The 10,932-nt window shown below is 37.4% G+C and overlaps 1 protein-coding gene across 3 annotated transcripts in view; it reads left to right on the plus strand.

Moving 5' to 3' along the window:
* The window catches only part of Nrip1 (nuclear receptor interacting protein 1), a 73,732-nt gene extending 66,545 nt beyond the window's left edge, over positions 1-7,187 (plus strand). For all 3 annotated transcript variants that reach the window (XM_048346406.1, XM_048346408.1, XM_048346409.1), the window contains one exon: positions 1,125-7,187. In XM_048346406.1, coding sequence (XP_048202363.1) covers positions 1,487-4,963 — 3,477 coding nt within the window. In that variant the 5' untranslated portion in view covers positions 1,125-1,486 and the 3' untranslated portion in view covers positions 4,964-7,187. The remainder of the gene's footprint in view (positions 1-1,124) is intronic.
* Positions 7,188-10,932: the final 3,745 nt, after the last annotated feature.

The raw sequence follows: 10,932 nt of genomic DNA on the forward strand, positions 1-10,932 counted from the left end.
TTTTTTACATTTACCATTTTACTTACTTTAGGTTCATACTCCGCTATATTTTCAGAGGAGGAGTTCATTATGTGTCCAAATATAAAAATGTATAGTTACCTTCAGTTACATTTTGAGTGTATTATACTGTGCAAATGATTTCAAAGCCATAACCCAAGATGCTTACTGTTCTTTAAAGTCATTTTGTCTTCCTGAGATTTTTATTAATCTGTCTTCTGTTTTTTCCAGTAATGCTGTAAATAAATGATAAGATAGGTGAATAAGTGACAAATTGCTGCTTTGGGGCCCCTGTGCAAAGAAACTATGGTAGTCCCCTATTAACACTAAACCTCCAGGCCTTCTTTGTAAAGCCTGGTACCTACTAGGCAGGTACCCTACTACTTGAGCCACAGTCCCAGTCCTCTTTGATAAGAGTCTCACACTTTTGCCCTGGACCACAATTCTCCTTCTTATACTTCCCAAACAACTGGAATTTTAAATGTGACTTATTTGTTGAACTGTGATCCCACTCCACCCAGCTTGAACTTGAACTGCAATCCTCCTGAATTATAAGCAAGAGTTTTACTATATGTGGCCTTACCTTTAAGATACATACCAATTGACAGATACTATTAAACTTTACATAGGTTCCCACATTGATCTTACCCTACCTCTTAGTTCTTCCATTTATTTCAAATTGCAGAATTATTAAATATTTGGTGTGTGGTTATGTCTGCGGTGAATGTGTTCTGTCCTATCGTTTTACATCATACTGTATCTTTTCATTGTTCTTTTTCAGCACATTTCCTTACGTTTCTTCCTAAGTACCCAATAACGTAAGGGAACAAATTCTAGTTCACTTATACAGACAGAAAACAGTTAAGCAAAGTTAACTTTCATATTAACTCACAGAAAGGTTATGAGTACTTAAAAATTTGATGGGTTTTGAAAGTCTCTAAATTAGTTGATCATTTAAGAGTGTAGATTAACTCAACTTGCATGTTAATAGGAATTATAAAGTAAATTACTAAGGAAGTGACTGATGCAGATATGGATATAAATTAGTAAAACTGCATTCTTTTGCTTACTGACAGAGTATGATCTTACTTCTTCATTTCCTTAACTATCTTCATTTTTATTTTTAGAATACTGCTATTTGCATTTGATGAAGAATTAAAAAATGAAGAAAGAAAACAAATATATTCACTAAGACATCTGCTTGCTACTACAAATACATATTGCAGGATTCCTCTGCTCCTGCCTGGGAAGTTGATCAACTCTGTGGTCAGACTGCATGCAAGTTTACCTGCCTGGTGTCTTTCCAGAGGAATTCTGGTCAGAATGTAACAGCACAGTTCTGTCTAATTGCTATGGGAAGTGATAAACTGTCACTCACTTTTTAAAGTTACGTCTTGCCCACTACTATCACCACCATCACCATCAACAACAACAAAAACATTCTTTACAGTGACTAGAAACCAAGCCCCTGTGAACACTCCTATTGAACATGACTCATGGAGAAGAGCTTGGCTCCGATGTGCATCAGGATTCTATAGTTTTAACTTACCTAGAAGGATTACTAATGCATCAGGCAGCGGGGGGATCAGGTACCACCGTCGACAAAAAGTCTGCTGGACACAATGAAGACGATCAGAACTTTAACATTTCTGGCAGTGCATTTCCCACCTGTCAAAGTAATGGTCCAGTTCCCAGTACACATACTTACCAGGGGTCTGGCATGCTGCATCTCAAAAAAGCCAGGTTGTTGCAGTCTTCGGAGGACTGGAATGCAGCAAAGCGGAAGAGGCTGTCTGATTCCATCGTAAATTTAAATGTAAAGAAGGAAGCTTTGCTAGCTGGCATGGTTGACAATGTGCCTAAAGGCAAACAGGATAGCACATTACTGGCCTCTTTGCTTCAGTCATTCAGCTCTAGGCTGCAGACAGTTGCTCTGTCACAACAAATTAGGCAGAGCCTCAAGGAGCAAGGGTATGCCCTCAGTCATGATTCTCTAAAAGTAGAGAAGGATTTAAGGTGCTATGGTGTTGCCTCCAGTCACTTAAAAACTTTGTTGAAGAAAAGTAAAGCTAAAGATCAAAAGCCAGATACCAGTCTTCCTGATGTCACTAAAAACCTCATTAGAGACAGGTTTGTAGAGTCGCCTCATCATGGGGGACAGAGTGGAACTAAAGTGTTGAGTGAACCCCTATCATGTGCTGCACGGCTGCAGGCCGTCGCTAGCATGGTGGAGAAAAGGGCTAGTCCTGCCACATCACCTAAGCCTAGTGTTGCTTGTAGTCAGCTTGCATTACTCCTTTCGAGTGAAGCTCATCTGCAGCAGTATTCTCGGGAACATGCTTTAAAAACACAAAATGCAAATCAAGCAGCAAGCGAAAGACTTGCTGCCATGGCCAGATTACAAGAAAATGGCCAGAAGGACGTCAGCAATTTTCAGCTCTCAAAAGGAATGGCAAGCCATCTTAATGGTCAGGCAAGAACATCTTCAGGCAAGGTGATGGGTAGCAAAAACAGTGCTACAACATTTCCAAACCCAATGGGTCCTGTTCCTTCTTCCCCTAAAAATTCAGGCTATAAGAACTCCCTGGAAAGAAACAATATAAAGCAAGCTGCTAACAATAGTTTGCTTTTACATCTTCTTAAAAGCCAGACCATACCTAAGCCAATGAATGGACACAGCCAAAATGAGAGAGGAAGCATTTTTGAGGATAGTAGTACACCTACAACTATGGATGAATATTCAGATAACAACCCAAGCTTCACAGATGACAGCAGTGGTGATGAAAGTTCATATTCCAATTGTGTTCCCATAGACTTGTCCTGTAAGCACCGGATGGAGAAACCTGAGTCTGACCAGCCTGTTTCTTTTGATAATTTAACTCAGTCCTTGCTAAACACTTGGGATCCAAAAGTCCCAGATGTGGATATCAAAGAGCAAGATACCTCAAAGAATTCTAAACTAAATTCACACCAGAAAGTAACACTTCTTCAGTTGCTTCTTGGCCATAAAAATGAAGAAAATGTAGAAAAAACCACCAGCCCTCAGGGAATACACAGTGATGTGACAAAATTCAGTACACAAAACTATACAAGGACTTCAGTGATAGAAAGCCCCAGTATACACAGGACTACTCCAGTGAGCACTCCACCATTACACACATCGACCAAAGCAGACTCTCCCATCAATCTCTCTCAACACTCTATGGTCATCAAGTGGAATTCCCCACCATATGCCTGCAGTACTCCCTCTGAAAACCTGACAAATACTGCATCCAACCACCTGATGGATCTTTCAAAAAGCAAAGAGTCACAAGGAGAGAAACCAGCTCCGAATGAAGGTGCACAGAATTCTGCAACCTTCAGTGCCAGTAAACTGTTACAGAATTTGGCACAGTGTGGAATGCAGTCTTCCATGCCAGTTGAAGAGCCACGACCTAGCAAACCACTGTTAAGTGTAAACACAGATAAAACTGTAGGTATGATTGACAGACTAAATAGCCCTATGCTCTCAAATAAAACAAATGCCATTGAAGAAAGTAAGTCTTTCGGTAGCCAACCAACAGGTCCTGAACCAGGACTTTCTGGTTCTGAAATAGAAAACCTACTAGAAAGACGCACTGTCCTCCAGTTGCTCTTGGGAAATCCCAACAAAGGGAAGAGTGAAAAGAAAGAGAAACCACCCTTAAGAGATGAGAGTACTCAGGAACAGAGAGAGAGAGCTTTAAATGAGCAAATATTGATGGTGAAAATAAAATCTGAACCCAATGATGACTTACATATTCATAATACCAACATGCACTTGAGCCATGATGCCAAGCCCGCCTCATTCTTAGGTAGGACTCCCACCGTGCAGAGAAGCGCAACTGCCTTACCTGTGACAGAGGACTTCAAGTCAGAGCCTGGTTCACCTCAGGACTTTTCTTTCTCAAAGAATGGTCTATTAAGTCGATTGCTGAGACAGAACCAAGAGAGTTACACAGCTGATGATACAGACAAGAGTCATAGAAATAGTGACCTGCCACCTCCAGAATCCAAGAGTCTTTGCACAGTTCCTAAGAAAAGGAAGCTTTATACTGAGCCATTAGAAAATCCATTTAAAAAGATGAAAAACAACATTGTCGATGCTGCAAATAACCACAGTGCTCCGGAAGTACTCTATGGGCCTTTGCTTAACCAGGAAGAGCTAAAACTGAGCAGAAATGATCTTGACTTTAAATATTATCCTTCTAGTCAAGCTTCTACCAGCGAAAACGAACATCGGAGTTGGGCTAGAGAGAGCAAAAGCTTCAATGTTCTAAAACAGCTGCTTCTCTCCGAAAACTGTGTGCGAGATTTGTCCCCACACAGAAGTAATTCTGTCATGGACAGTAAAAAAAAGGGACACAAAAATCATGTGACCAGTAGCAAACCTGAATTTAGCATTTCTTCTTTAAATGGACTAATGTACAGCTCCACCCAACCCAACAGTGGCATGGATAACAGGACATTTTCCTACCCAGGAGTAGTAAAAACTCCTGTGAGCCCTCCTTTCCCAGAACACTTGGGCTGTTCGGGGTCTAGGCTAGAACCTGGACTTTTGAATGGGTGTTCCATGACCAGTGAGAAGGGGCCCATGAAGTGGGTTATCACAGACATGGAAAAGAATGAGTATGAAAAAGACTCTCCAAGACTGACCAAAACAAATCCAATACTGTATTACATGCTCCAGAAGGGAGGCACTTCTGTTACCAGTCAGGAGACACAGGACAAGGACATCTGGAGGGAGTCTTCATCTACTGAAAGTGTCTCACAGGTTACAATCAAGGAAGAGTTACTTCCTGCTGCAGAAACTAAGTCTTCTTTCTTTAATTTAAGAAGCCCTTACAATAGCCATATGGGAAATAATGCTTCTCGCCCACACAGCGCAAATGGAGAAGTTTATGGACTTCTGGGAAACGTGCTAACAATAAAAAAGGAATCAGAATAAAATGTAGCTGCCATCACCCAGCTCTGGATTTTTTTTAAACTAATTAGTATGAACTTGAGATCTGTATAAATAAGAGCATGATTTGAGACAAGCATGGTATAATTGAAACTTTTTTCTTTTCCATTTTGAAAAGTACTGGTTACTGGTGATGTTTAAATATGCATACTAATTTTTGCTTAACATTAGGTGTCATGAGGAAACTATTTGAACTAGCAATTGGTTGTATAACACTTCTGTATGCATCAGAGAACAACTGTGAGTAGACTATGAATGAAATTCTTTCTTTTGTAATAATGAATAAGAGGCATAAATTGAAATGTAAAACTCTATCCTAGTGGATCAATGCATTTTGCTGCCTTTATTAGAGTACCTTATTTTGCATCTCAGAAGTCAGTCTACATAACATTTTTACTGTCCAAACTGTTAACTCTTTAAAGGATAATTATTAAATTTTAAAAAAAAGCTCTGATTCATCTCTCATTTTCAATTCAAGAATAAATTAGAAAAAAACATACATTTTTCACTTTTGCTAAAAAATAAAAACAAAAACAAAAAAGAACACATTTATTTTTAACTCTTGGAGGTGGTTTTGTGGTTCTCAATGTGTCTGTCCCACCCCAGACCTTTTCAATATATATTTCTTTAAACCTTGTACTATTTAGTAAAAATAGATTATACTAGAAGGCAGTTTGATAGATCCTTAAAAAAAAAGGCAGATTTCCATTTTTGTATTTTTAACTTCTTTACTAAATTAATACTCCTCCTTTTACAGAATTTGGAAAGTTAACATTTATCTTCAGGTGGTTTCCTGAATTGTTGACTATTTATGAAATTGTTTTTAATAAAAGCAAAATGGCTTTTCTTTGGACAATTTGCACCATCTCTTGTAAAATTAATTCTCACCATTCCTATGGTATCTTGTGAGTCTTATGAGCAGGATTTCTTAAAGCTGGACTCAGACCATCTATCTGTATTAGAATCATCTGGAGCACTTGCTTTAAAATGCAGATTCATAGGCAACATCTCAGAGCTACAGCACGAGGATCTCTGCTAAGTGGACCTGGGAATCTTCCATCTGCGTCTTAGCATGCTCCCTAGGTGTTTCTTCTGCACACTGATGTTTTTGAAAAACATTGCTTATGACTTTTCTCAGAACACAAGACTATAAAACGATTTGATGCCTATATTTTCCCCAGTACAGCCACACATAACTCAAAATTTGCAGTATTGTAGTTCCTATATTGCTGTTCGTTTTGTCTTTGGAAATAGGGTTCTGAATACTTTTTATGACAAAAAAAATTTGGGTCGAGGGGACAACTTTCATATCTGGCTCAACATCTCAGGAATGAGTAACATCTTAATTAGCCTTAGGGATGGAATAACAGGGCCACTTACCAAACTCAGGTGATTCCAGGATGGTTTGGAAACTTCTCCTGAATACATCCTTATCTTCTATTAACACCATTGTCCTATGAACAATGCTGACAAAGATTAGAAACATTTAGTTTAAACCCAGGAAAGGCACTAAAACTCAGATTGACTTAAGCAAAGAACAAAGAGCACTTATCCATGACAGAATGTACAGTCAGTGTACAGTCACTCCCCTGGATCTATTCCTTCTAAACAATGATGAGAGGAAAACATTGATACTGTTGTGGGAGAACTTAACGTATTATTGAGCCACATGGTATTTCAATGCGGAAATAAGTATTTTTAAGTTGACATTTTACAGTCCATACTTCATTCACATACACACATAGGCACACACACACACACACACACAATATTTTTGTTTACAATTGTGAGCCAGGTAAGCAACTGACCTATCAAATTATTGTATAGCCAACTATTAATTGGTAGGCAATTTAAAGTTGTTCTACTTGAAGTTGTTTCTATGATTTTTTATATTAAAAATGGACATTATTTCCTAATATGACCTAAAACTCTAAAATAATTATCTTTTTTTCTCAAAGTGATTTGTAAATAGTTACTGGATATCTTATAATAGTCAGGAGTGTATCTGATGCTACATAATAGGGAAATGAATGCTTGTTCTGACATGAAAATTCCACTGGCCAGTGAATTTATTCTCTTCCATGTCCTTACTGTGACAATCCCAATGTCTACACTGTATAAACAAGCTTTGAAATAAATCTCTTTCTTTCTCATTGTGAAATATCTAGAGCCTTAGAAGTGTTGTCAGAAATGTTACTCTTCCTCAGAAGATTGTTTCTAACAAGGGAGCGACATTAAGGCAGGGTGGAAGCAACCAGAGCCAGCAGTGCTTTTTGTTTATTTGTTGGTTTGTTTTAGTTGGTTGGTTATTTTTGTTAACAGTTAAAGGAACAGTTAAAGGAATGAGGATATGTAATACAGAAATAAATATGACTGCAAAAATGCTGTTCTGATTTACTACATAATTTTCCCACTTTAAATTTAGAGTGATTTTAAAGAAGAGCACTGAGCAAAAGCATACATCCACAGATCCACTTTGTTTATACATATGTAGATACAAGAATGCACATATACACATTTTTAAGGACTATTTTAGATATCTAGGCAATTTCTTCCTAATAAAGTCATTTGTGAAAGGGTACTACAGCTTTCATTGACATCAGTATGGTAGCATTACCTGTTTATTCTCTGCTCCTACATATAGAAGAGTAAACTGGTGAGAGTATATATTTTATATATATATATGTAATATGTATATATATATATATTGACTTGTTACATGAAGATGTCAAAACTGGTTTTTAAAGGTGATGTAAATAGTGATTTCCTTAATGAGAAATACATATTTTGTATTGTTCTAATGCAACAGAAAAGCCTTTTAATCCATTTTGGTTTCTGTATATTCCATGTATAAGTGTAAATATAATCTGACAGGTTTAAAAATTGTGCATGTGTGTATACAGTTGCAAGTCTGGACAAATGTATAGAATAAACCTTTTATTTAAGTTGTGATTACCTGCTGCATGAAAAGTGCATGGGGAACCCTGTGCATCTGTGCATTTGGCAAAATGTCTTAACAAGTCAGATCCAATGTTCATCCCAACATGACAGTATTCCATTTCTGGATATGGCTTTTGTGGCTTAAGCTTTGTGAAAGAATGTGCTTGAATCCAAGGGTCTCAACTTTTTTTTTTCAAATCAACCACTATGACAATTCACTTTCACAAATTTTTAAAAATCCTATTGGAAACGTAATATCATACCAGGAGTATGCTACCATTAGCAGTTACTGGAATACAGGCATATTACCATTCATGGTAAGAAAATCTGGGGTTTACAAAGCCAGTTTTGATGCAATCTGCTCAGTAATATAATTTGTCATTTTTATTAGGAATTTAATTTCTTCATGTGATGTCTTGAAACTGTACATACTGCAGTGTGAATTTTTTGTTTTGTTTTTTAATCTTTTAGTGTTTACTTCCTGCAGTGAATTTGAATAAATGAGAGAACAAAAAAAACCCTCAAAAACTGCATGGCCTCTAGTTTGAAATGACTGTTATTTTGTGAGCTTCCTCTGGTATTTGGATTGTCCATAAACCTACAAGTCCAGATTGTGAAAATAGATCTTCAAGGATGGTTTGCCTATCCTTGAAAAAATAAAAGGAAAAAGAAGCTGGCTAGGGCTGGGGATATAGCCTAGTGGCAAGAGTGCCTGTCTCATATACACGAGGCCCTAGGTTCGATTCCCCAGCACCACATATACAGAAAACGGCCAGAAGCGGCGCTGTGGCTCAAGTGGCAGAGTGCTAGCCTTGAGCGGGAAGAAGCCAGGGACAGTGCTCAGGCCCTGAGTCCAAGGCCCAGTACTGGCCAAAAAAAAAAAAAAAAAAAAAAAGAAGCTGGCTAGAAAGTTATTACATTTAAAAGTAGGATAATCAAGGTGAAGTACAAAATGGTGATCGGTGTAGAATTTCCCTTTTACTATTCTATTTGTGATTCAATGGCCACAAGATTTTTTTTTTTAATGAAAAAGTATTTGTGGGCTGGGAATGTGGTTTAGCAGTAGAGTGCTTGCCTAGCATGCATAAAGTCCTGGGTTTGATTCCTCAGCACCACATAAACAGAAAAGGCCATGAATGGCGCAAAAAGAAGCCAGGGACAGTGCTCAGGCTTTGAGTCAAAGCCCCAGGACTGGCAAAAAAAAAAAAAAAAAAAAAAGTATTTGTACAGAGTTCAAAAGGCAGTGGATTCTGAATACTGTACCTGTCCATACAGTTACATGTGCAACTGCGTACTATATGTGTGTAGGTAATCAATGGTTAAATAACAATAACATACATATAAGTAATATTTATTTTCTTTTTCAATGAAAATCTTTTACCTTTATGAGCCTATGGCCTAGTGGTTTATATATAAATACATTAGTTTGACGTGGGACAAAGGTATTTTTCAAAGATCAGTTCCATTTTCTAGGACTAAAATCTGTATATCATAATCCAATTAGGTTCTTAAATAAGTGTATAAATGTTTACAAAGTTAAGTTGTCATCATCGTCATTTGACTACCTGCTCTACATCCCAAAGTTAATGTACTCTCAAGTAGTAGAATAAGCAGAAGGGAACTGAAAATCTCATATGTTCAGCCACATTTTGGGGGCCCTATTAAGAATGCCTGTAAGTAAATGTATAAATCTTTCCAAGAATAACCAAGATAGTATATTTCCAGAGTCAGAAGATAATTTTTAATTATTCTAAATAGTGTTTGGCAGTTTTGCTCATTTTTACTAATAAACTTTTATCTGTGGGTATTGCATGTGGAAAAAGAAATGAGCTCACAGTTTATTAGTGGTACATCTGTATTTTAGAAAGCTGTGTGAACAAGGCCACAGAGTAGAGCCACAGCATGGATACAGTGCCTGAGATTATGCTTTTCCTCCATTCATTGATAGGCTAATCCAAAGGTGACAATGAAAGATTTTCTTACAATTAGAAAATTGCAGTCTTTGCTAAAGGCTAAGGGGCTGCTCTGGCAGCCATTATGGTCAATCTAGTCACAAGAGCCAAAGGGACAATACCGTGGGGCTCAATGCTGTAACATCAGTCAGTGTACTATGTATTTCCATCCAAGACCATTTTCTTCTTACTCCCTAATTGTTTCTGTATTACTAGTAAACATTGTCCATCATAAGACTATGGCTTCAGATTTGTTACCTACCTTCCCCAGATTTGTTACCTTCACATCCCCAGCTCACTTCACCTATATAAAGTGCTTCATTAAAGGGAGAGTGGCATTTGCCTATGTCCATACAAATCTGGGTATTTATCCATAGGACAATATGTGTTTTTTTCTTATTGGCAACAAAATGGGAACGCAGCTTTTTTCATTCTTCCCTACTCCCAAGAGCATACACAGAAATGTTTATCTCCTAAGTAGTCTAAAAATAGGGACTCATAACTAAACTCTAGGGATAGTCCAAGCAGAAGATATAGTAATTGAGAGCTTAATGGGCTCTGACATCATTACTTGCTCTTATACACACTTTCACCTCTGTAATCAAATATACTTATGTCCCGCTTTACTTAGTTTTCTGCTAATAAAGATAATTCTGACAATGTTTCCAACATGAAGAGCAAATGGGTTCTCTCAGATCCCTTTGGAGTTGCTTGTAACCCAGGAATTGCCATGCCCTTACTGTTAAGTCAGCTTTTCCTGCCAAGTAGCCTCTGAAGATGAGATTTCTTGTAGTTCACTCTGGAAAGTCATGTTTGGTAAATGCCAGGATGTGCAAGAGTAGAAGTTTTAACCTATTTTGGCTGATTGGTTATGATTTCCTTTTTATTCTGATTTAATGAAATTGATGTAATAAATATTTTTAAGTGCATTATTTTCTTTACATAGAAAAAAGTTACTTAGTTACTCTCTCTGCCTCCTAAGAGAAGAAATAATGCCTTGGCAGAAATTACTCTGGTTGCATTTGAAATCTTTCTGCTGGCACTGAAAAATTTAAATTTACA

The sequence above is a fragment of the Perognathus longimembris genome, chromosome 5 (assembly GCF_023159225.1).
Source record: "Perognathus longimembris pacificus isolate PPM17 chromosome 5, ASM2315922v1, whole genome shotgun sequence".
NCBI lineage: Eukaryota > Metazoa > Chordata > Mammalia > Rodentia > Heteromyidae > Perognathus > Perognathus longimembris.